This window comes from Cupressus sempervirens, chromosome 3, assembly GCF_028749045.1.
Source record: "Cupressus sempervirens isolate cs-2001-9-10 chromosome 3, ASM2874904v1, whole genome shotgun sequence".
In the NCBI taxonomy this organism is placed as follows: Eukaryota; Viridiplantae; Streptophyta; class Pinopsida; order Cupressales; family Cupressaceae; genus Cupressus; species Cupressus sempervirens.
In genome coordinates this window covers 944,108,068-944,135,676 of record NC_143120.1, presented here as the reverse complement: position 1 = coordinate 944,135,676, position 27,609 = coordinate 944,108,068, and the positions used below count along the sequence as shown (strand labels likewise).

Genomic DNA, 27,609 nt, shown 5'->3' with positions numbered 1-27,609 from the left:
TGAACCATTCATTAGTTCTTTTCAATGTAACATGAAAGGCAGTTATAACTAATTATGTATTTATCTCAGTAACATAACAAGTAAATGATTAACTGCTCTAATTGCTTTATTCTATATATAAGAAACTAGTCATTACATTTGACTATAATTCTTAATTGAAAATTTGCAAGACATTAATATAAAGTAAAATACCTGATTTACAGGGGATTGCAAATGACTTTGACCTTGAGTTGTACAAGCCTTGGCTATTAGAGGAGAGAACCATTGCCATTGGGCTTAGCCTCCCAACCATGGACCCTTAAGTATTCTCACACAATCCCTACTGAGAAAGGCCCTCCCTACCCTAGAGTCAGGCTTGGGGCACCACTGTCCAACCACTGAGCATCTTGGCACCATAGTGTCTGCTAATCAACAATAGGCCTAGGATACCTTCCATAGAGCCATGTACCAATTGCTAGCACCCTAACCTCTAGTGATCACAACAAGCATGGCACTAACCTACTTTGGCCAAGGATTGTGAGGGCACAATGTACCCGATCACCCATCGCTCGACTTGACAACAAGACTACATCAAGGACTATAATGAGCTGACAAAATTTCTTTTAATAACTTATTTTCTTGTTTGAGTTACTGATGATTTCTTCTTTTTATCATGCAGGAGTATCCTTTGTTCAATAATTTCTTCCTCACACCCTTCATCTCAACCATGTTGGTCTTCTTGGATGATTCATTGGGTAGATGTATGAGTGATGGTAATTAAAGCCAATAATTTGCCTAAATAGCCTTAGCTTAATAAAGAAAATTCTGAATTTAAAATCATATTATGCATGGCCAATTCTTTTACCATTCTGGTGTTGGCATCTCAACAGGAAATATAAAAAATGATGAAGCATTCATATAACAGCTACTATATCTGCCATTTTGGCGCTGGCAACAAAAAGATAGTTTCCTTTAATTATCTAAGTAATCAGCTATTCTGGCTTGCCATTACACATTGGTATAGAAGTTTGATCTTTTACAAATCTAAATCTTCAAGTTACATATCTCTTATCATTGGAAGTATATTGCAAATACTCCTGTATAAGTTGCATCCATGCTGCTTATATTTCAGTAAGAACTTTCTTTAAAAGAGTGGCATTACAGTTCAGCACAATCATGCCGTACATAAGGAATGAATATTGTTTCATTCATAATCAATAAAATAGCATTGGAGATCTTTAAATGGCTTCTGTCATGTCTTATGATCTATTTGCAAAATATATTTATACATAAATAGGGGTAACAACATGACTTGATTATTGGTCGGTTTGCACGGTATGAACAACACTTGCTAATGTACAAAATGCCTAGCTCCAAGAGGCTTTAATTGCAATATGGTTGACTAAGCATTGACATATGCAAACATTGAATGCAAACGCTTGTGGAGAGGTGTATCAAGTTGGAGAAAAATATTAAGAGCAGAAGCAAAGATCGAAAATGAGGTAGTGACTCGTTTTTGCCAAGAAGAAAAGATAAAATATGCGATCAAGAGCTGCCACACAAAACATAGCCTTCTCGGCTCAGTTACGAGCAAGACGCAAGGGTGGCAAGAGTTGCAAGATTCTTGGCCATCGGTTCAATGTGGCAATAATAATATTAATAATATGGCCACCCAAAATAAAATAATAAAAAGGCCGATGAGAACATTATGGAAATGTGGCCGCTCAAAGTGAAAGATATACTATTGCTTAATACCTTAGCATAACAGTGTCATTTGTCACCTACCTATACTTGTGTACGTATATACACACACACACACACGTGTGCGTGGTATATTAACAATGTATTTAACATATATGTCTTATATTAAGTGGATGCATACATACGTCTAATTCACACATACATACATACGTGTGCATATATATATGCAAGTATAAGTAGATTATATGATACTACTGTACTAAGGCATTGCAATATCACATGAAGTTTTGAGATCATCATTATCAAAAGGTATTACATTTTAATTAAATGTTTAGTGTTTTCTTAGTAGTGCATAATTATCGATCGGGTAGCTCATGGTAGTCCTTAATATACTCTTGCTTACCTAGCCATTTTACCCCTTAGCCTTGGTGGTTACATTTCATACCTGTCCACTCCTAGGTGAAGTAGTGTCCCTTGCCTAACCCCTTTCTTGGCAATGCTTCCCCCTTTCAACGTGCTCCTGCAAGAAGGAAATCCTCCACACTAATATCATATTCAAAATAATAGAAATTATTTTAACAAACTATTGATCATAAATCATAACGGCTAACTACTATTTCACTTCTCATGAAAGAATAACCAACTTCAAAATATCTCAAGATAGCATTATAACATCTTAACTGATAACTAATATGTCATCTTCACATGAAATCCTAGCGATTAACCATCTTACTATTTCACATGATCATAACTAATTTTAACTGTCAATTGACTTCACATGAAAGCACAACGACTATATTAGCAATTTTAAAATTAGGAAAAAATTGGGATGTAACATACCCTTCCCTTTGTGATTCATTGTCCTCGATGAATTGCACAAAGAAAATAAACAAAAATACCCGATTTGCATCATAATTATCATTGTATCAAATTTTAACAAAATCTGTTCATAATTCATGTTTTTGGAAATAAATGTGGAAACTTCTGTAAGATTTCATCACAATCTTCCCATGTCGCATTTTCTTTGGTTTACTAGTTCCACTGGACCTTGCATTGGGTAATATCTCGATTTCACAAGCAAAGCTTACGCACCTTGAGTATTTTGAGTGGCTCTATTTCCACCACCCTTGGCTCTTACAGTTGTTAGAGATTCCAGTCAATAACATGTTCTTGGCTAGTTACATATTTCTTAAGCTATGAAACATGAAATACATTATGCATTTTGGCAAGGGTTGGAGGTAGAGCAATTTTGTAAGCCATAGGGTTTACGACTTCCAACACCTCAAAGGGTCTCACATATCTTGGGGCTAATTTGGATTCCTACCAAATTTGATGGTACTTTTCTGGGGTTTAACTTTAGAGAGAACCTTTTCTTCTACTGAGAATTCCCTAGGTATCCTCTTCACATTTACATAGCTCTTTTGTCGGTCATTTGCCTCCTTTAGCCTTTGACGGATCTTAACTACTTGTTCCTCCATCTCTAGAAGCATTTCGGGCCTGATGATGATCCGATCCTCAATTCTATTCCAACTGACAGGGGTTCTACATTTACGCCCATATAGGGCCTCAAATGGTGCCATCTTAATAGCAGACTGGTATGAGTTGTTATAGGCAATTTCGATTAAGGGAAGATACATCTCTTACTAATACTGTCGATCCATACAATATACTCTCAAAAGGTCCTTTAACACTTGGTTTACCCTTTTTGTTTGACCATCTATCTTTAGATGGAAGGCTGAACTAATGTTTAGCTTTGTACACAAAGCGGAAAATAATGTTTGCCAGAATTTGGATGTCATCCATGCATTTTTGTTAGATATTATCTTATCTAGGACTCCGCGAAGTCAAAATATTTCCCTTACAAACTTGTGAGCTTTATGTGGTGCTCCGTCTATTAAATTTCCAAGGATGAAATGTGCTACCTTGGCTAGCTGATCCACCACTACCAGAATGGTATTATGCATGTTTCATGTCATGGGTAGCCCTTGGATAAAATCCATTGTGATAATTTGCCATTTCCATTCGAGGACTTTGTTTGGTTGTAATAATCTAGCCGAGTATCAGTGCTCTACCTTAACCCTCTAGCATTTGAGGCATCCTACCATAAATATTGTGGTTTCTTTCTTTATACCTTTTCAAAAGTACAATGGTTTTATATCAGCCAACATCTTGGTTACTCTCGAGTGTCTTGAATAAGGGGTGGCATGTGTTCCCCTAGAATCATCCTTCAAATCTCTGAATTCTTAGGTATATACATTCTATTCTTATATCTTAGGAGCCCATACCTTTCTAGTTTGTATCCTTCATATCGGGGATCTTGAGAATCCCATATGCTCGCTTGGCAAACCTTGTTGTAAAAGTCCTCTCTAGGCAAACATTGCAATACCTACTCTTTGAGCCTCGTATTTATTGCTATCATGGCTGAAATATGTCTTCATTTGCTCAAGGCATCAACCACTTTATTTTCTTTACCCTTGATATAACTAATCTCAAAATCATAATCTGCTAAGAATTCTACCCTTCTTTGATGAGCATTGAGGTTGGATTGGGTGAATAGATGCTTTAGCCCATGATGATTTGACCAAAGCTCAAATGGTTTTTAGATAAAAAAATGCCTCCACATCTATAGAGCATGGACAATAGTTGCTAGTTCCAGGTCGTGTGGTGCATATTTTTGTTCAATTGTTTTCAGCTTCTTGGATTCATAAGCGCTGACTTGGTCTTCTTGTATTAGGACACCCCATAGTCCTTCTCTTGATGTGTCTGTTATAACTACAAAATGGCCCTTAGGATTTGGTACCCTAAGTATTGGTGCATAGATTAACTTATTTTTTAAATATTCAAAAGCTGCTTCAAACTTGCCAAAATTCTTCCTCTTTCTTTGTAGGGTGGTGATAAGATGTGCTATCTAGAGAAAACCCTAATAAATTTCTAGTAAAAACTTGGTAAACCCATGAAGCTTTTGACTTCTGACACATTCCTAGGCATCGGCCATTCCTTGATTGCCTCGATCTTGGTAGGGTCTACTGCTATTCCCTTGGTTGATGTGATTTGTCCTAGATATTGGATTTCGTTCTAATAAAAGAACACTTGGATAATTTTTCGTACAAATTGTGTTCATGCAATCTTTGTAACACCACTTCAAGGTGCTTCTGATGCTCTTCTTCATTGCGGGAGTAGATGAGGATATCATCGATGAAGACCAACACAAACTTGTTTAAATAGTCTTGGATATTGCTGTTCATGAGATTCATAAAGCAACATGGGCATTAGTTAACTTGTAGGTTAGAAATGTGAACTCATAGTGCCCACGGTGAGTTTTGAAGGCGGTCTTATGGATATCTTCTTCCTTAATTCAACGTTGATGATAACCTGATCCTAGTTCAATTTTGAAAAATACTGCTACCTCTCTCATTTGATCAAATAAGCCATCTATCCTAGGGAGCGGATATCTGTTCTTAATGGTGACCTTGTTAAGCATTCTACAATTAGTGCACAATCTCATGGTTCCATCCTTCTAGACAAATAGCACTGGGCCCCCCAAGGTGATACACTCGGTTGGATAAGTTTCTTGTCTAACAATTCCTGTAATTGAACCTGTAACTCCATCAACTCTATGGTGGTCATGCGATATGGTGCTCTTGATATGGGCTTTGTGTCGGGTACCAGGTCTATGGTGAAATCAAATACCCTAGACGGGGACAGGCTAGGAAGTTCCTCTAGAGATACATCCTGGTAATCTCTAAGATATGGATAATTCTCTTCAAAAGATTTCTTCATTCTTTCTTTAATCTCCCCATCTTCAAAGATGTAGTCATCCTGATAAGTAGTTTCTAGGGGTTCTCTCAGGTTTTCTATCTTTACTGCGAAAATTTCACGCCCTTTTCTTCTGCATCTCTTAGGTTGCATAGCTAAGATTTGTCAAGGTTTCACTTTATGCATAATACCTTGGATGCTTATAGGATTTCCTTGGTCATCTAGACGCTACCATTTTTGCAAGGCAATCTATCTTTTCTCTGTGCTCACTGAGCCAATTTATTCCCATGATAATATCGTAGGACCCTAGAGGTGCTACATAAAAATTGACTCTTTAGAGAAATTTGGAACATCTACTTGTGCTTCAAGTAAACATTGATCTACTTGGGATTTTGATTGGTTTGCATATTCAACAATCCAAGATCAGGCCATAAATCCTATTCGCTTGGGAAATCTACTTAACAATTTTGGGGAGATGAAACATTCAGTAGCTCTAGTATCAATTAAAATAGAGACAGGGTTTTTGTAAATCTTACAGGGGTCGCTATGGGACCCAACTGCTGCTCTGTCTGCAGGTTATCCAAGGCCATCTGGATCTTTTGCTGGAAAATAACTTGCTGAGGAGGTAAAGGAGGTCATGATTGCTGGTTAGAAATGCCCTTATTAGGACACTGATTGGCGTAATGGTCTCTGCCACAAGTGAAACATCCTAAAGGTGGTCCTTTCCTCTCACCTCCCTTATTACCACTGCCACTGTTGGAGTTGCCTTTAAATTCTTTGTTACTGTTTCCCTTATATTGAGGTTTGTCGGGCTTAAAATGTTTGAAGCTCTTTTTATGTGACCCGGACTCCGAATTGTTGGTACTCCAATTTCCCTTCCATTTGTTGTCGCGGATGGAATCATCCCTTTTGATCTTGTGTTTCCGATGGATGGCTCTTTCAAGAGCTCCCTCCATAGTTTGTGGGGCGAGGACATCAACTGCTCCCTCGATTGTATTGTTTAACCCCATAACAAACTTCCTAACCTTCAGGTTCCTATATTGCTGATATGGGGGTACATGTTTTAGGAGACAGGTAAACTTCTCCCAGTACTTGTGTACTGTCATATCTCCTTGTACTTCTGAAAGTCCAGTAACTTCTGGTCGTAGAAGTTTTGGGGTAGCCATATATTCTTAAAAATGGAGACAAACCTGTCCTAGGTGGCATCCGTAGTCTTAAGATTCAGTTCTATTTTGGTGTTTCCCCACCATGTGGCTGCCTTCCCCAAGAGGTGGTAAATTCTCCAAACTGCTTTGGAGGTCTCAGAGAAACTCTTGATCTTAAAGTAGTGTTCCATCTCATTTAACCAAGCCTCTACGGCTTCATTGGATTCGGATCTGGAAAATTTAGGAGGTTTTATCTTTTTAATGTCAGTGGATAAATCACTGATTATATCTTGCTTCTTTTGTTTTTTCAGACTGAGCTTTAGCGGGTCTGGTTTGATGTTCACTATGAGCAGATATCTCCTGCTCTGTCCTAGGAGGGGGAGAGCAGTGGGTGTCCCTTGAACTTGCCCAAGTTGAGCTAATACGGCATTCATTCTTTTCTCCATGTTTTCTACCCTAGTTTGAGTTTCCCATAAAACTTGGACCAATAGGTCCGTGGCATTTGGAAGAGCAAAATTTTGGGGAACAAAAGTCTGTGATATGGAGTTCTAGGGAATGGTTCCACTGGACATTTCATTCTCATGTAGTTCTTGTTGTTTTCCATGATTTTTGTTTGTTTGTAAAATACAATTGGTTCTTTTAATTAATTATATGTTTTCATACATTTATACAAGAAGGGAGAAGAAAGTTTATTTATTTGCACCAAAAATGCAAAATGCCATTATTTTATTGTAATATGGAATATTTCTCTTGTTGCAATTGCAACCAAATCCTATTTACAAAATTTTCCTCTTCTGAGGATACATCAAAGTAACTCATATAGATTTTTTTAAAAGATAATTTGGACACCCTATTCTTGGGTATTCTTTCCATTTTCATTTTTAGGCATATCTTGCCCTTTACAAGGTTTACAATGAATCTTGAGTGGATCTGTTAGCTTGGCATTCCATGCCTCAATGAGTTTGGTTCTATAGATTACTTTCTTTGCTGGAGTCCATCTGACCCTTTCTCTCCTAATCCGGAGTAGAGCTTGGGCTAATGTCTCATCATCATTGGGTACAAAACAGAGAGAGTAGTCATACTTTGGCATATTTTTAATTAGATAAAAGAATACGAGGTAATGGGGTTTCTTTCGAGGAGTATTTTGCATATACATCCCGTTTCCATTTAACATTGCCATTTTCAGCTTTCTAGCTAGGATAGTGATGAGCTCGAGGTTCAGTGCTGAACCCAGTGCTCTGACACCATGTAACATGTTAAAATTTCATACTAATTAAATAAATTGGAAATATCTAAAACAACATTCTTTTCAATGTAACATGAAAGGCAATTATAACTACTTATGCATTTATCTCATTAACATAACAAGTAAATGATTAATTGATCTAACAACTTTAGTCTATATAAAAGAAACTTGTCAATACATCTAACTATAAATCTTAATTAAAAATTTGCAAGACGTTAATATAAAGCAAAATACCCAATTTATAGAGGATTGCAAATGACTTTGACCTTGAGTTGTACAAGCCTTGGCTATCAGAGGAGAGGAGAAGCATTACCATTGGGCTTAACCTCCCAACCGCGGACCCTTAAGTATCCCCACACAATCCCTATCGAGAAAGGTCCTCCCAACCCTGGGAATTAGGCTCGAGGCACCATTGTCCAACCATTGAGCATCCTGGTGTTGAGAGTGTTGGCTAATCAACCAGCTAGGCTTAGGATACCTTCCATACACCTATGTGCCAACTGCTAGCACCTTGACCTCTAGTGATCACTACTAACCTACCTTGGCCAAGGATTTGTGAGGGCATTGTGTACCCGATCACACACCACTCGATTTGACAACAAGACTACATTAAGGACTATCATGAGCTGACACGATTTCTTTTAACAACTCATTTTCTTGTTTGAGTTACTGATGATTTCTTCTTTTTATCATGTAGGAGTAGCCTTTGTTCAATAATTTCTTCCTCACATCCTTCATCTTGACCATGCTGCTCTTCTTGGATGATTCATTGGGTGGATGTATGAGTGATGGCAATCACAACCAATAATCTGCCTAACTGGCCTTGGCTTAATAAAGAAAGTTCTCAATTTAAAATCATATAACACACACACATATATCCGTGGTATATTAACAACATATTTAACATATACATCTTATATTTTGTGGACACATACATATGTCTAATTCACAACCAATAATCTGCCTAACTGGCCTTGGCTTAATAAAGAAAGTTCTGAATTTAAAATCATATAACACACACACATATATCCGTGGTATATTAACAACGTATTTAACATATACTTCTTATATTTTTTGGACACATACATATGTCTAATTCACGCATACATACATACGTGTGTGTGTATACACATAGTATGTATATATATGTACACACACAGTATGTATATATATTTATACACACACAATATGCACATATATTTATACACACACAGTATGTACATATATTTATATACACACAGAGTATGTACATACTCTGTGTATATGTACACACACGATATCTATATATATTTATACACACACACACATGTATGTATGCGTGAATTAGACATATGTATGAGTCCACAAAATATAAGAAGTATTAAATACATTGTTAATATATTTCTTAACATATTTATACTTCTTATATTTTGTGGACTCATACATATGTCTAATTCATGCATACATACATACGTGTTTGTGTGTGTGTATGTATATGAAAGTATAAGTAGATGATATAATAGTATTGTACTAAGGCATGGCAATATCACATGTAGTTCTGAGATCATCATTATCAAACGGTAATACATTTTAATTAAATATTTAGTGTTTTCTTAGTAGTGCATAATTAATCACCGAGTAGCTCAAGGTAGTCCTTAATATACTCTTGCTTGCCTAGCCATTTTATCCCTTAGCCTTGGTGGTTAGATTTCATACCTGTCAACTACTAGGTGAAGTGGTGCCCCTCACCTAACTCCTTTCTTGGCAATGCTTCTCCCCTTTGACATGCTCCTGCAAGAAGGAAATCCTCCACACTAATATCGTATTCTTCAAAATAATCAAATTTATTTTAACAAAATATTGATGATAATTCATAAGGGTTAACTACCATTTCGCTTCTTATGATAGAATAACCAACTTCCAAATATATCAAGATATCATTATAACAAAATCTTAACTGATAACTAACATGTCATCTTCACATGAAATCCTAGTGATTAACCATTTTGCTATTTCACATGATCATAACTAATTTTAACTGTCAACTGACTTCACATTAAAGCACAACTATATGAATAATTTAAAAATTAGGCAAAAATTGGGATGTAACAGTGATCTTCGATATACAAAATCTGATGGAAACTCCCAAGCAAGCATTGATCGATAGTTGAGTTGCTGGTGAAGGGGATGTCTATGACTTTCTCTAGTGGTACAATCCAATGATTGCAACCAAGGAAACATTCAAGAGCTTTACAAAGGAATCCGCTTAGTGGAGAAAGGTAGCTGACAACATCAGGCAAGGGGTTCCTAATATAGTTGTATCCTTGTTGTCACAGAGATTGGTAGAGAATGAAATAACGGTGGACAACTTGAAAGGCAAGTTGGAATTCTTTCAGCTGAATGTTTTTGAGAGAGAAGATTTTGAGAACTTTTCCATTTTCTTGAATACCATGAATAACACTCAAGACTTGTTACTAGATTGACAGGAAAGTTTAGGAAAGGCTTAAAGAGAAGTGGCAGTTGTGGAATTTAAGCAAGAATCAACACCAAGCATCTGAACCGAGGAGTTAGAGATAGTGCTAGATCGAGTCCATGCTTTCAGGTGACAAAGTCAAGGATAGACACATTTAATGCATAGTGGGTAGTGGTCATTTATGGCACCCCACTCCCTTCTAGAGCGAGCATGCATAGTGGGCATTAATCACCCACTATAGTAGTAGATTCCATGTTGCATTAATATAGATTTCATTTTCTTTTCCCTAACCCTATTTGGGGTTGATGTGGCATGATCCGGGCCATCGATTATTGTTTCGTTCGGGCCACCTATTGTAATCGAGGACCTATATAAAGGCCTCACTTCTCATTTGTAAGAGGAGGATTTTTGAGATTGTTGCTATGAGTTGCTTTGACAATAAATTTTCATTGAAGTTTGGTGAATACTTGATGTGTTTTAGTGCTTGCCTGTTTTCATAATTCCCTCATTTAGATTAAGTTTAGTTTAGATAAAGTTTGGTGATTGCAAAGAAGAATATGGTGGTGTTTTGATGAATTCCTTTGGTTTATGCTATTGATGTTTTAGGGATTCAAACTCATTGTGCAAAGTTAGCTTGAACCCCTTTCAAGCGTATGCTTAACTTCGATCATTCATCTACATTGTTCTTTATGATGGTGTTTGTGGCAATACAACAATCTTTTGCATAACCTTTGAAGATTGCACTAGTTCACGTGCAATTGTAGTATAACTTGGCAAAGTGAAGCTTGGTATTTGAGGAATTTGTCCACTAGAGTACCATCTGTTGTTGTCACTACCCTTAGAAATATAATAGAATTTCTAAACCCCATTCCCTTTCATTTCTGCGTATTTTGTAAAAATTTAAAAAAAAAACACTTCATTGCAAAACCTTTTGCTAGCTCCCACATCCAACATGACTTGAAACCTATACTCCACGGATTTTCCAGGACGGGGATGTGTTTCCGGTACAGGTATGGGTTGAAGCCAAAATGTTGGGGACGAGACCTCAGGGGACGACGATAAAAAACATAGGGGATTTTTTTAATATATAGAGACATAATTCAAATATGCATATCATAACATTGATAAATTATTCACCATAGACATTTTCGATGATCAATACATGGTAAATTATCAGATGACAAATACTAAATACTAAATGCAATCTTTCCTCATTGTTGCTGCTGCTCTATGTTTTTTTCTTCCTCTTAGCAACTATGTCAGATTTAAAAAAAAGAAGTGTTTTACTGTTTTAAATCTTTAATGGACCAAATATGGTTTGTGTATTTTTGTTAGGTCTTAAAGACAATTGCAGGCCCGTGTGAACAACAAAAATAGTAATTAAAAATTGTTTCTACTTGGCGATTTTTTTCTAGCTTGGAGCAGATTTTTCTTGCTTGGGCGAATTTTGTGGAGGCCTGATTTTTGGACAGAATTTGGCAACATTTTTGAAGGATATTGAAGGCAGATTTGAGGACATTGTTTTGTGCCCTAGATCAAGTATTTCAATGACAATTTCCAGAATTTGATCAAGTCTGATTTGGACAACATAAGGGCAGATTTTCACACATTTTTGGTGCTCTAGACAAGGAGTTTTAATAAGAATTTTCAGTATTTGCATAAGGTGGACAGAATTCCAAGGTCTTATTTCACTTGCTAGGACTTCACATTCTTGCTTGGAGGACTAAATTTTCACAAGCCGGACAAATGTCCAAAGGTGTTCTTTGTTGGTAGAAGGACAAACTTCATTCCGTGTTTGGAGGCTGCTCTAAGGGCAAGGTTTTCTCTCTCTTATTCTTGCTTGGTTTCGTTCCTCTTGTCTTGCTTGTACTTTTCATCCACCACTTCATCATCCCATCGATAGGTTGAAGGTTGGAGAGATAAGTGTAGATTCCGTGATAGGACATTTGGTGAGGCAAGAATAAGCTAGACCACCCTAGGTATTGGAGAGGGAGTCACAAGTGTAGTTCATCCTAAGGCACGGAGAGGCAAAAATAAGTGGTAGTCCCACCCCTGGGTTGAAGATTGGAGATTGATAAGTGTAGTGATAGGATTTGGCAAGGTAGAAATTAGTTAGAATCCATTGATAAAAAGAAGGTTGGAGATCGATAAGGGTAGTCCATATCACTTAGAACGACGGGGTAGAAATAAGTGTTTAGGATGGTAGATGTTAGTGCAAGCAAGAACCCTAGAGGAAAGTATATCGAAAAAGACAAGGAAGACATGATGTCAAAGACCGCTTTCTTCTTGAAATTGAAGCAAGTCTGTGACACCAACAGTGGCACTATAAACATGATACAGTTGAGAGACAAACGATGGATCAGGTTGTCAAGTTCCACCAGGATAATCAAGATGCCTACTTCACTCTCCTAAAATAGAATTGGGTACATGAAGGCAAGAAGGGAGTCCCCAAGGCGTCGAGGTTCAACTGATCAGACTTCAAATCAGAGTATGACGACCTCATTGTGCTGCTCAACTGAGTCATAGGCGTCTCACAAGGTATGAAATTCGAGAATTGGATGTATTACTTTATTGATGAAATTGTAAATGGAAAGGGCAAATTTGATTAGAATTATAAGTGAAAATCTAGAATTACAACTTAGGGCAGTGCAAAACTAGAAGCAATTCCACATGGGGTCTTAGCCCTTCTATTTGATTGCAAGCCGACAAAGGTTGAAGTGCGGGCTTTGGTAAAGAGTGAAATTGGGTGAAGGGCGAATTTGATTGAAGATTGAGATTCAAGAAGCCTCACAATTCCAAGGAAGGGTAGATTAGTAGAAGAGATTTGAAAATATTTAAGGCTAGGCAAGGCTTGGCTATTTGTGCAAGCTAGCTTAGTTGAATTCGAATGGGAAGGTTGGAAGACCAGGAAGGCAAGGATAATGGGGGAGGTTAAGTTCGATTTCAAGGTAGTGGCCAAGAGCAAGACTCTCAAGTTGCAAAGAACTTCACATCCAGGGAAGCCATCGAGGCCAAGGCAAGATTACCCCAAGTGCATGAAGACCTTATCCTTTCAGGGTCAGGACATCAAGTACAAGCAAGTTCGAGTGGTGATGAGAAAGTTTCTAAGGACAAACTCAAGCATCCAAGGCTTCACTTTATCTCAAGGACTGAATAAATTTATAAGATAAGGTTGATGAGGTGGCACTTTCACATGCATGCAATCAAATCATGCCAAGTGTCCTCTGTTCGCATTGGTTGACAAATTATTGTAATTTTCTCATTGGCCCACAAAGTTGGTGCCCTCATGTAATTGGTTGAATAATGGTAACCCTAATTAGGGTTTGTAAGATATAATCTTGGCCCTCGATTTTGCCTCTTAATCTCGGCCATTCATTGTAATTTGGAGCCTCTATATAAGGCCATTTTGCTCTCATTATTGAGAGAGTTATGTTGGAGAATTGTTGCCAAAATACTATCGAAATTGTTCTCTATTCATTGTTGTGGCTTGCATGGTGGATATACATGATCGTTTTGGTGTATTGCATGGTTCTTCTCATCTCTCAAATTAAAGTAGGATTTCATTTCATTTTGTTAGAGTAGAAGTAGATGGCTAATTGTATGGTGATGTTAGTGAATGTTTGATAGGGACCTATATTATAGGCCACTAGCATCCTAACGGCTTGTTAGGAAGCCTTGTGTGGTAATCTAGTCGAGTCGCTCCTAAGTTCTACTTGCATATCATCTTTTCGGTTGTACTTCAAGTTGGGTTGGAAGATAGGTGCCAGTGTGAAAATCCTAAGAGTATCCCTTAGAATCATTGCACCAATGGAGGTAGTGCCCGCTGGCAAGCTTTCATTTGGTTAGATCCCCGTCCATTTCCTAATTTCTCCACCCATAGGAGTAGTAGTAGAGCAATAAGCATTTAGCGGTAGGAGTAGTTGAAAGTGAAAGTGATCAAGGAGAAAAAAACAAGTCAAGCAAGCGAAGTACCACCAAGTTATCTTCGAATGAATAATGTATGCCCGCCTACATGATTACCAGCAAATCACATCGATATACTGAGTTAGTATCCATAGGTGTAAGGAACATTGGAGTTATTCTCATGTCCCCATGAGTATTAACTTTTCAAGGGAGGAATTAAGGATTTGATACCCCATATCAAATGTTCAATTGCTAATATGTTATGTAGTGGTACAAAACTGACATCAACAACCTAATGATTTTAAAGATGTTTTTAGATCAATTTTGCATTTGGTCTGCGTGTTTAAACACATTTTCTGGATATCATGTAAGGTTGGTACTTAAGCCTGCTGATCTTTGCTCTGCCAACTTAATCCTTAACTTTGGTATGACAGCCCTCATTTGTCTGGTTAATTTCCAATCTTTTAGCAAAACTAAATCTTCCTTTATAAGCCAATTCCTCTTTCCATGCCTGAAACCCCTCCACAGAATGCCTCACCTTCCAACCCTTCCCTATTTATTTCACCAGAAAGTATCATTGACACAGTTCATGGACTGGAGACAAAGTAGACAACATGCCACTATTCCAGCTGTGCTTCTGTCCTTAAATCCAGGGGCAAAAGGAAACTCAGACTCTGCTTTCAAATTGCATGAAAACTAACTAGAGTCCTTGAACTTGCTGAAGTTAAACTTCAGCATCTGCACAGACAGAAGTCATTAGCAATTTCCTTCTAATGAGAGAAACAAAAGTAGGCTTCCTCAATTCATTCAACAGAAATTACAACGACGAGGGATGAAACTACAGACGATTGACATGATTCAATGACCATACAAGCCTCTGCTCTCAAACAGGGAGCATATCTCAACTTTCAATGGGCAATCGTTTGTGGAATAGCCACAAACTAGAATGTAGCAGGGTAAACAAATCAGTATTTTCAAGCCTATAAGAAGCCACTAACCTTGGTAGGCATGAGTTTCCCACAGGCCATGTTTGATGAGCAAGTATTTCTGGAAAAAACTGGGTACGCTTTTTGAATCTCTTGCTCAGGTTACTAACCTTGTTCGTTGCTGTCTTCGTTTTCTATTAGGTCTCTTATTCTGCCCACTTATGCCTTTCTTTTTGCATTGGTGAAAGACTATAGATCTTTATGTGTCTGATTTGTACTTGCCTTTTTAAAGGTCCCGCCAAATTGGATTTTGTTCCTGTCTCACTTAAACTTTTGTATGTTGTAATTGTTGTTTTATTCATATCCTCGGTTTTTAAAAGAACTGTTATCATCAAGTATTCTTGCATACATACATGTCTATTGATGTGCCTATGTAAGTCATGAATGTCTTATGGAGTAGTACTCAGTATAAGATGTACTTCTTATTCATTCCTATTTTCCCTTGTCATGCCTATTCTTGTTCTATGGCTTAAGAATGATACAGCAAGCCTCTTCAAATTAATCAAGGCGAGAAAGTTGAAGTATGAGATTATGATAGCTATAATAAAATGATCATACCTCAAGTTCTCATCCAAAGCAATAAGTGATGATTTCCACTTCCTTCCAAGGATGACAGGGTAAAAGGTTAAAATAATATAATAAGTATCCTTCATTTCAAGGGGATTACTTAATGAATGCCAGTTTAATCTTGATTTTCATACCCAGAGTGGTTTGACTGTAAAAATGTGTTGACAGAAAGTTCAATTTGCAAATTTCATTTAAAAAAAAAATTGTAGAACGAACAAGAATATTTCACACATTCTCAATCAAAACATTTCAATGTTCAATTAATGAATGTTCAATAAATTTTTGAGGCTTTTATTTCCAATGATGCATGAGAATGTTTGAGGTAGATTACTATGCTATGAAAGGATTAAAAGACAGTGTTTTGGAGGATATATAATTGGAATTGAAAAAACAAAAAGAATATTCCATTAGAATGGCTGAAACACATAAGATGTCACAAGTTTAACAAATACAGGAGTTCAAATTATGCAGGTTACAGTAATTCTAAGCTAGACCTAAGAAGGCCATGGGCAGATGACAAAGATGAATTGAGTATCAGCGAGGATGGCTATTTTGATGCCAAGGCTTTTGTTTTAGGAGTAGAAAGGAAAGAAAGAAATAATGATAAGACCCCTGAATTATGAACATAGGTCAACAGGGCAAAAATATGATTGGTTACAACATAAAATTTCTAGGGTGAAAATGAAATCTAGGATCTGAACAAGAAACTTAACAGAAAATAATTAAAACAATGCAAACATAATCAAATGGAGTAAATCTAAAGTGGTAAGTCAGTATGATCCGTGTACAAGTATTCATAGGCATGTGAGGAAAAAATTCCCCAAGGAAACAAGGAGCTGATGAATAACAGAGGCATAGATAAGTATTATCACACGTGCAGCAAAGTTTGGAGCTGTAGGGTATCTTTTGTGTTGAATACTACTACTGGTCCCCAATCAACTACTATTCAGGCCAGCATGGATTAGTTGTCAGGCCTATTCAGTCCAAGCATTTCTAATTCAGTCCAAGCATTTCTAAGAGTTCTATTCTCCAGCAGGCATGCGTGATGCTTTTACATATGCTACTTTTGAGGATGACTATCAGCTCCTTGCTCTCTGGCATGTTTGGTGGTTGTGACAAAATCTTACTTAATAACTCCGTCTTTACTAGTTTCTTCAATTAGAATATCCTGGAATCCCCATTTGTATCTGTTGTTCTGTTTAAGTTCCCTCTATTTGGGCATTGCTATTGCTATTATTTCTTGCTAAACTACTCTAGTCACACTGAACTGATATTGTTATTTGTGGACGTTGATTTTTTCATTACCAATATTATTAGTTTTCACTCACATTGTTTGGCAGAAATTATTTATTGTAAATAGGATCATGCTTTCTAGATAAATAACTTCTAACTGTGAACTTCCATGATTGTGACAGGCCCATCTACCTCCTAGTTTGGCAGAAATTCAGAGACTAAGGTGTAGGGTCGCTTTCCATGCTCTTCATTTTCGTCTAGAGATTCAAGAACTTGGTTTTAGGATTGTACAAAGGTATTCAATTTCTTTCTTTATTTTTTTTTTGTGTTGGGTGCCCATTTTTCAAGTATATATATTCATGCATTAGTGTACTAGAATTGTAATGCAACTCAAATCAAGATGAGATAGAATGAACTGAAGCAATCAAAACAATCAACCAAGAACAGAAAAAACACGAGAATAAACTCAGAAACTGGAGTCTTTAAACGGAATAGATACATATTATATAATTAATATTTATTTGATCCATAGACAAACATTACAGCACAGGAAATAGTTACAGTCCTTTCCAATTTTAGCATCCCTCTCCTCCCTTTGCATATCCAACTCCAGTTTTAAAGCTACAATATCTTCCCTTCAAATAGTTAGCTAGCCAGTGCCCACACCTACCCATCAAGCCACTACACTAAGCCGAAGATGGACAAAGCCAAAACTGTTGATTACAAAATGGAAGCAAAAAGAATTAAAATACAGTAGAAAATAGAAACTCCCATCAGAATATGGACAGAGCAATTAAGGGAGGTGCTCTGCACCATCCTCCTCTTTTAGGAAATATGAAACTCCTGTTTCAGGGCAGTCTGAGTTGGACAACTTCAAGAGATTGCTACTATCAAAAGTTATCCATCTGACTCAAATCAAGATAAAATAGATAAAACTGGAGCAATCATTACAATCAACCAGGAATAGAAAAAATACGAGAAGAAACTTAAAAGCTGGAATCTCTAATAGAATAGATATATTACTGATATTTTCTTGATCCGTAGACAAATCATAGCATAGAAAATAGTTACAGCCATTTCCAACTTCGGACTCCCTGTCCTTTCTTTATGAATCCGATCCCACTTTTAGAGCCAAAAAAAAATTCCCTTACAATAGTTAGCTAGCTTGCTCTGGCACCTATTGCCAAGCCACACACAAAACTAGAAAAAACAATCAAAACTGCCAATTACAAAATGGAAACAATAGGAAATAAAAGACAGTTAAAAAAAGCAATTCAGATCACAATGTGGACAGATCAATAAGGGAGATGCTCTGCATCATCCTCCCCTCCTCTGAGAAATTCTGAACCTCCTGTATCAGAGGAGTCTGATTTGGACAATTTGAAGAGATTGATATCATAAGATTATCTACCTGACTTGAAGAATCAAGCCACAGTGTTCCCTTCTATCAAGTTAGATATTTAAACAAATCATCATATTTTTCCTTCGTTTGCTTCCAACCTCTAATAAGAACAAAAGATCCTCTTCCTTTGCTGATTTGTTCCTTTTCTATTTTTCTAGTCCCCCCTCCTGCGAAAATCATCATTTCTCTTTGCATCGCTCCTACTAGCTTTTATTACACCTGCACATAATCATTAAAAACATAAATAAAATAAAGGGAATAAAAATTTGATTTCCCATAAACACTTTCTCCTTATCTGCATAATGTCATCCAGGCATGCTTTCGATTTCTTGGCTCAGTGTGATGTGCTTCACAAGTGAAATACTTTTAGATATTGTCCTTTATATCATAACTGAACATATCTTTACTCTCTCCTTCAATCAGTCTTGTTCCCTCACATAAGTGTTATATTCAACTCCTTTTTCAGCACTAATGTTGTATGAGTTGACTTAAAATAAATAAAAAGTCATTTTGGTGACTTATCAAAAATAGTAATTTCGACTAGTGTATTACATGTAATTGTACGAGTCATACTTGCTAAATATAGTAAGAAGTTTGTAATTCGAACTCCACAACTCGTTTGTTATATGCAACTTAGAGTCATGATTGATTATACGGTTTGCACATTATTGTAACAGTAAAAATTCCCAAGAAATAAAATTAAGAGACGTTAGCCCGTGGTTTTTTATTGGTATACTTTTACCAGTCAAAGTAATCAGATTTCCACAATCTATTAGAAATGCATATCAGTTTTCTGGATTTGATTCTCTAAGAATTCTTAACATCAACGTTTCAGATCACACAGCGATCCATCATCAGGATGAAGGAGAGTGCAAGTGAATAGAAAAATCCAGTTTTTAACTAATTTTTTCCACATAAATTTCGAGTTATTTGTGTTTTCTCTTTGCTGCAATTTTCTGCACTCATAAAACAGAGATCTTCCCCTTAAAGTAGTTAGCCAGACATCGCCAGCACCTACCTGCCAAGCCACTACACAGAGCCAACAGAAACAGCAGGATATAAAAGACAGTTAAAAAAAGAAACTCTGATCACAACGTGGCTAGAGTAATTAAGGAAGATGCTATGCATTAAATGTTTCCCTTCTATTCAAATATTGCTTAATATTTTTTTCTGATATGAAAATGGATCAGATTGCATGCATCTGGGCGGCCCTATTTGGCTTTTCATACTGGCCTAGAGAAAGAGACATTGGCATATCATGGCTGTGCAGAACGGTTCCAGGTATCAGGCATTTAGTACTACAGTAAGCTTATTTTCACAATGACCATAGTTATTTCATTTATAGGTAGAAGTGCAAAGGTAAGATCAAATTCAATGATTTATTTACTTCTGTTGACAAAGCAGTTTTTGCAGTAAACAAGCAAAATAAAGAGGAGATAATTATGAGAAAATAGGACAAATATCAACTAATTCTGTGACTTGTGTTTTGTCATTCAATGTACTGAATTGTTTCCAATCTTCCTGTGTAGAAAACTGGTAGTCAGTTTTGACCTCAATGAAAATTCCAGTTATTTTAAAAAATTAATATAAATTTTGAATATTCATCCAAAATTTATATAAAACGTGGCGCATATGTTGATGTCTACAGAACATTAATGTAAATATAGTTTTTCTAAATGAATGAATCGTGCAGTAATGTTTATTTGACAGTTCAAACCTATCTGTGTGAAACCATAAACTGCAATTAGAGTTATTTTTTGAAAAAACTTTAAAAATGGTTTAAAGATTTTGTTATGTATCGAACCATATCTCATTATATTCCCATCTGAATCGAAATGTATTTCAAGATGTTTGGTACGAAAAAATGGGCCTATTGTTGGTTTACAGAATGTGCCTTACCGGCAAAATGTGAATTCATTATCATTCCAGCACCTTATGGCAAATTTTAATTTAAAAGCTTTGAATCTCCATTATTAAATGTCCTAAATAATTCCATGAAATGAAATTTGGATAATAATTCTCCTATTTTGCACCTTATTGCCTTTAAATAAGCACTTCATATACCGTAAACAAGAGCTCTTTGTGAGCTGGTGTCCCTGCCTTTTGGGTTAATAGTAGGGTTATAGTTGTCAGCATGTAGGTTGTTTGTAAAAATTTAATTGTAATTGACAATTTTATAATCAATTTATTTATAAAATTGATAATGATTTGCTAAGGAAACATGAAAAATTGAATAAAAAAATTACATTTATAAGTTAAATAATGAAGATAACATCATATGTACATTTTAGTTTTAATATTTACAATTTTATTTTAAAATATAAATATAAAATAAAGTGTAAAAACATTCTATTTTTTATAGTCTAAAATGATTAACGTGTAAAATAAAAAAATTAAATAGATATAAATTTTACATTTACATTTAAAATCATATTTATTTAATAAATAAAATTTAATGCTTACTCATTAGTTTTTACTTTAAAAAAAATAATATACTATGAAATTTGTGGTAAAAAATCAATTAGATAGATGAACATATAGCTAAAGTATTCTCCCCCTCACCTAATCTGGAGGAAGCGGACAAAACATCATTAAAATAGAGAAAAAGTGTAAGACTGAAAACACTGAATAAAGGCAGTAATACTTTTATAGAAATTATTAGAGGATTCTGGAAAAGATGGTTGAAGTAATTTTTAAAACAGCGGCGATCATTATCCATTCTGCATTCTTAATACATCTTTCATAATGCAACTGCAAAGGATTCTTCTACAGATGAGGAATTTCCTCTCAAATATTCTAATCTGTCTTCTACAAAACAGTCTTTCTGGGTGTGCAAAGCGTAATGGTGTATAAAAAATTCAAAGGAATCAAATCAAGCCCTCGCATTTATGGAAGGTATATTGGATCCAGTGAGACTATTGGATCTTCCACATTTCAAAATCTGCTCATCTTTTCAGTTACTGACAATTGCTGACAAGAATATTAAATACATCTTTATCCTTTTGAATTTTTTTAAAACATTTTTCAATTCAAAAAAAATTTATGGCCAGGAAAATAGTATCTGATGAATCAGAAAAAAGGATTTATGTTGTTATAAATGAATTTATAAATATACTGACCAAAACTTTAAGAATATAATTACTTTTTCGAAAAAGAAATAGCCAGGATAAAAAATAAACATTAGTTCCCTGCCTTATAAGGCAGGGACTAATAATAATGTGCCATTTTGTAGTTAAAATGCAATAGCTGTATAGTTCCTTAATTTTTTATTATGATTAGTATTTTACGAATATAGTTATAATGTAAATGTTGTAGGATATTCATGCGGAGCTTATACGGCGTAGAAGATCATGGATGATTAGACATGGGATCGTCCAAGGAGAAAGTTCGATTAATTCGGAGATGCAGCGCCAGAACGGCTCATGCCCTCTTATGCCTGAAGAGGTCTGTCTATTTTACACTCTATTAGCAACTCAAGATTTTCAGTTAAATATAGGAAAGAAGAAAGGAGTACAAAATTACAGAAGTGGTCTTGAGTGACACGAGTCTACATGTTTGTGATCTGTTTGTAACTTGCCTGAAGGACAAAAGGACCTAAAATCTTAAAACCATGACAGATTGATAATTTTTATTGCAACCCCTAGAATTATGCTATTCTATACTTCAGCCAGAAGCCTCCATGTGTCTGAGGTACACATTACATGTGGCTTGGATCTTTCTTAGCTACACTGAGATTTCCATTCATGCGTATTAAAAAAGCCATCCTGTTGCTTCTCTGCCAGGACTTTAGTTCATTTATTCTACACTCACTTAGATAATACTTCCATTAACATGACAGAAGTTCGGAAAAAGTCTTAATTAAGTGCAAAAGCTGAACAGAGTAAGCTGTTTTTCCTGTTTTGGTAAATATTTTGTGTTGCCAAGAAGGCTATAAAAGGAGACAGAAACACCTTAGAGGAGTCCCATCAAGGAGCTAGGGTCTCATTTGCTTGAAGTAAGCTCATAATTTTCTTTGCCACCAAAATTAATTCACATCCTTGATGCTTGCACTCAAAATTGAGCAGCTTTTGGTAGCCGTATATCCTCTAGCTGATTTGCTTGCAACGTTTTATGTGGACGCTTTTGGTTGAAATGCTGAGGCATATTGGCTGTGTTTAAACTTTAAACATGTTGATATTGGCTGTGTTTAAACATGTTAATATTTTCTGGTGTCCCCACTTTTCTCTTTGCGGCGAAGTCATCTGTCCACTCAAAAATCAGTCCAGGATCAATCAGACATTAGCTTTTCTGCCCACTGGATACTGTGATCCACCTAAGTATGCTTCAGCCTTTATATAAGACGGCAGTTGCTAAGTTTTCCTCGTAGAACTCTAAAGACTATTTGCGCAATGTTTTAAAGTAAAAGAACAGTGGTCAACCCAACTTTCTGTTCAAACTAGACAATATTGTTACTTCTAGCAAAGGATGGAAATTCATTTAAGAGTCTAATTCCCTCTTGATGAAGTGATGTCAAAGATCTGTCAACCTGAGGTAGAAAGCTTTGACCTGCATGCCCTAAAGGCACTGAAACCAAAAATGCTTGTACCAAAAGATGGAAGCAAAACTAAGCATTTGGTGTCTTGATGAGGCGACGATAGTATTTTTAATTTTATGTCAATATTTTCCTCATTTGCAGAAAAAATTGTCATTTTCGAAGGGGACCATTGTTTATGAATAAATCAAGGATGTTATGGACTACTAGATCTTCGATTTTGACCTGGTGGAAAAACTGCCGTACACAATCTCTGTTTGGGTTAGGTTGCACCTCCGATTCGCTGAAATCTAAGGAGAGAAGATTCTATGGAGATTTGTGTAACACCATAAGATAATATATTTTAACCTCTGATTTCACTTACAGGATTAGTGCTTGGCTATTACATAATCTGTCCTAACATTGTTCTTGAATATCTCTTTTTCGTAGGAGCCTTTATTTGCTATCAGCATGAACACAAATAAAACATATGTACTGCAGTAAGCCAGCTGCAAGTTGCGTTTCTGAGAGAACACCACAGTTAGAGCCATATTGAGCCATGGAACAGGATATTATGGAGAACTAAAACCCAGAATACGACTAAATCAAGAGGATATTTACAGGAGAGACATAGGGTTAGTCTTTCGTCATAAATAGACAGAACCAATCCTGACATAAGAGAACATTTTCAAACCCCAAATCCCTTTTCAGCTTTGGAATAGCTAGATAGTTGAGTAGAGAATGTGAGTCAATGGAATATGGAATAATTGTATCCCTCTTATACAATCATCCCTTCTACCTCCTTGAGGGAAGATAACTTCCAAGGCAAGAGAGCTTATTAATTCTGGAGGACGCAGAGGAAATGCATTGTATCGAAAGCTCTAGAGCTTGTGACCACACAAGAAGAAAGGGATGATGGCTGGAAAAAGAAATGCTTATAAATATCAGACAAAATCGGAAAACAAAGGGAAGACACTTCACCAAACTAGATCCTATAAAACTACAAAAAAAGAAAGAATGCTTGGCAGCAAGTTATTTCTTAATGAATTCTTGATATCATAAAATATCAGCGTAGCAGAACTTTTGAATAGAAGGGGTGATATCTAACTCCCCAGCAAGCTTTAGACCAATCAAGAAATGATTTACAGAAGTAGGGTATGAATATTAGTTTCCTGTACATAAATACGATGGCACTCAAAGATATATCAGAAGTTTGTCCAGAGCAAATTAACTTTTGCAAGGTTTATATCGTTTATATGAAAGAAACAAAAGCTAGCATGAAGGAAATGGAAGAAATGATCCTTTAGTTTGGAAAATAACCCGAGTGTATACATAAAATGAAGCAACGGAGCAAGGGGAATACCAATGCTCTAGAGTCATACCAAACAAGAAATAACCAAATTATCATGTCATTGATCAAGGAGAATGTTGTTTTGGGTTGTTATTAATGTCAACACACTGTTGTTGATATTCTCTAGGACATTCTGAGATGCAAGTTAATAGTATTTTGCTAGTACTATTTCCCACGTCTCTCCAACATGACTATGGTTATGCATTTTGGACAAAATTTTCTAGATCTCTGAGATATCTATCTTAAGGTTTTCATTAGTTTTGGAGCTCCAGAGAGTTCACATTATTGATCTGGTAACTCTGTCTATCAGTTACCGTCTCTCTGGAACAGGACGGTTTGTTGCCCTGCACATTTTCATATAAATGTTTTTGATTCCACAAATTTGGGACAGGAGTATGGATTGAATGAAGCATGTGCAATAAGTGGACATGATATTGGATGATTTCTTGGCCAACGTGTGGAAGCTAACTCGGGATGCATTTTGAAATGAAACGTGTGATACTCTACACCAGCTGACAGTTTGGTCCTACCATGTTAGCGGACATGAACTAAGCTTTGACTCCATATATATACATTTAGATCCATGTGTTAAAGATATATGACACAATAAAAAGGGTGCAAAGGAAAGAAGTCATAAATCTGTGAAAACTTTGGTGCAGAAGGTTGTGCGAGCAGGAAAAGGATACGAGAATAAGTAAAACATATATGTCTTTGATTGCTTACGGGTCTTCTTAATTCTCTATGAATGCATTTTATTTCTCGAATTTCTTTCGCAAGCTGTACTGAATTTAATTATTTTTGTGCAGGTTGGTATTCTTCTACGAGCTATGGGCTATCCGCATGACACTATAATATATATATCAGGTGGAGAAATCTTTGGTGGACAGCGGGTGCTGACCCCTCTTCGTGCAATGTTTAGTAACGTTGTTGATAGGATATTGCTCTCCACCAAAAGTGAAATGTTGACGATCTACGGACCAGAGGATCCTTTGGTTCCCATATCTTCACCTTCTCCACCTTTAAATAGTGAAAAAATGAGGCTTATAGCTTGGAACAAGGCTGGTCCCCGACCCAGGCCTCTTCCACCACCTGCAGAGAGGTCAAAAGTTCCCTATACTGGTGATGTTTGGTGGAGTCGGGTAGCCGAGGTTGAAAAAGAACCTGGGCCAAAAATTTGGGACTCAAGAATGCGAGCTCATAAGTTGCTCTGGGAAGCAATAGATTATATTGTCTGTGTTGAAGCAGACGCTTTCTTTCCTGGATTTGATCGTGATGGGAATGGTCGACCAAACTTCGCGAGTTTCGTAATGGGACATAGAGTTTATGAATCAGCGCCACTTAAAACATTTCGCCCTGATAGGTGAACAAAATTTGAATTCATGAAAATTTTCTATAATTTCTTCATTCTTTTGAATTCAACGTATTATGACGAGTTTGTTTTGTTTATCTACTGAAATGTGTATAATTCTATTTTTTTAACATGTTCTGATACAACTTCATAGCTTATTCAATTACACAGAAAAGTTCTTGTTAAATTCTTGGAGTATATTCAAGACCACATCTACAAGCCTAATCCTACCTGGTCAAGTTCTGTTCAAGAGCATCTGAATAAAACTACTGACGAAGAAGGCCTCAAGAAAATGTCTCAGACTTCAAAACCATTGTCTTTTCTCTCTCATCCACTACCTGAATGCTCGTGTCGAGTTCAGAGAGATTCAGATACTCCATACCATCTTAGAAGTATGGGAAGAACTTATCAGAGTAGGAAAATGTCTAGAATGGAGGATCGCTGCCCTTTATGGATGAACAATCATAGATCAGTACCATCTGAGAAAGAAACAGCCAAGGAAGAAGATTCTCAAGAAACGGAGGAAACTTCAGAAAAGTTTTCGTATGACATATTTGACGAAACAGATACAGAAAAAACAGGAAGTGAGTCTGAAGAGTTCCCATCAGAAAAAACAGGAAGTGAGTCTGAAGATTTCCTATCAGAAGAAACAGGAAGTGAGTCTGACGATTTCCTATCAGAAGAAACAGGAAGTGAGTCTGAAGATATCCAATTAATGGAACACGAAGAAGAGCTAGATGTAAATGATTAAATATCATAAAAAATCTGGACATACAGCCAAAGATTATGGGATGAGTGCAAGTCATTTGGTTTTCCCGTTCCATTATGAAGTAACTAGAAGGAAGCATGATATCATGCAGGTTGATCATGTATGTATATAAGTAATTCTTGCAATCCAGGAGTTCACTACTTTCCAATTATGTAATAGAAATGAAAATACGAAGGGCTGTAGATATATTGACACTTTACAGCCATGCAAATGGTATTGTATTGGCTTCAGATACTAAGGACTTGGACTGAGCATTCAATGCCGAGTGACATGGGCCTATATATTGTCCAATGTAGATCATGTTCTGTATTGCAACACATGTTTTTAAGGATGAACAAATGTGAAAACACAAACTCTTAAGCAGCATCACCCACTTTGGTGTTTCTGGCATGTTTTCAGCCGTTTGACATCTACAGCCCAAAGCACGTGCTAACGCATTGTTTCTTATACCTCAGGGTTTGTGATAGTAAGCAATCAAATTCCTGGTCTAATTTTCCCTTTGATGGAGGAAGCGTGTTTTGGATGGTTGCAACTTGTTTATTGATAATTATTTGAAGGTCAATCTGTCTTGATCTCCATTGTACATTAAAGTACTGAGCTCAGCTGAAATTTTATCTGTTTGAGATGAATATGATTGACTTTCTATAGCCTTGTTTGATCTCCAAAACTTATCAGCATATACTGGTCTTCTTGGCATTTTAGAGCATAATGATTCTTTACATGCAATTTTGTCTCCGCATGTTTTTCACTTATACATGTTCAACTGTAACGTGGATTGTTTGCAACAAATTTGAGGGTGATCTGAGAGTCTTGTCCCATTCTGCATCATGTACTAATACGGGCTGAACTAATTGGATTGAGAAAAAATTATTCGCCGTTTTATCTGTTTTATCTAGTTATGATCTAATTGGGAAAAAACTTATTACTGCTTAACAATTTTGGAATTTTACTATGTATGTTTAGCCGTATCTTGGGAATCCCATCTTTATTTAATTTATCATAGATCTAAGTTTTCAACACCAATTTTCTTTGGAATTCGTGACATGGCTTAATCGTTGCATGTGTTCTATAAGTTTAGTGGTTGTATGAGGCATTAGGAGGTCGATCTTTTGGTGCAACAGTAGCTTGTAAGTCCAACAGACACCAATATTTTTTTGTAAATTGTGTTTATATTTCTAATGAATGAAATGGCTTTTATCATAGCCTATCATTTTACACAAGTCTTTGAGCCAATAAAAAAGAATTGTGAGCATTGCATTGC

At 36.2% G+C, this 27,609-nt stretch overlaps 1 protein-coding gene across 6 annotated transcripts in view; it reads left to right on the top strand.

Moving 5' to 3' along the window:
• LOC149569855 (protein EMBRYO SAC DEVELOPMENT ARREST 30-like) overlaps positions 1-26,995 on the top strand; it is a 63,380-nt gene extending 36,385 nt beyond the window's left edge. For all 6 annotated transcript variants that reach the window (XM_089822567.1, XM_089822566.1, XM_089822571.1 and 3 more), the window contains exons 8-12: positions 17,151-17,263; positions 19,561-19,651; positions 21,686-21,814; positions 25,038-25,591; positions 25,751-26,995. In XM_089822567.1, coding sequence (XP_089678693.1) covers positions 17,151-17,263; positions 19,561-19,651; positions 21,686-21,814; positions 25,038-25,591; positions 25,751-26,330 — 1,467 coding nt within the window. In that variant the 3' untranslated portion in view covers positions 26,331-26,995. The remainder of the gene's footprint in view (positions 1-17,150; positions 17,264-19,560; positions 19,652-21,685; positions 21,815-25,037; positions 25,592-25,750) is intronic.
• Positions 26,996-27,609: the final 614 nt, after the last annotated feature.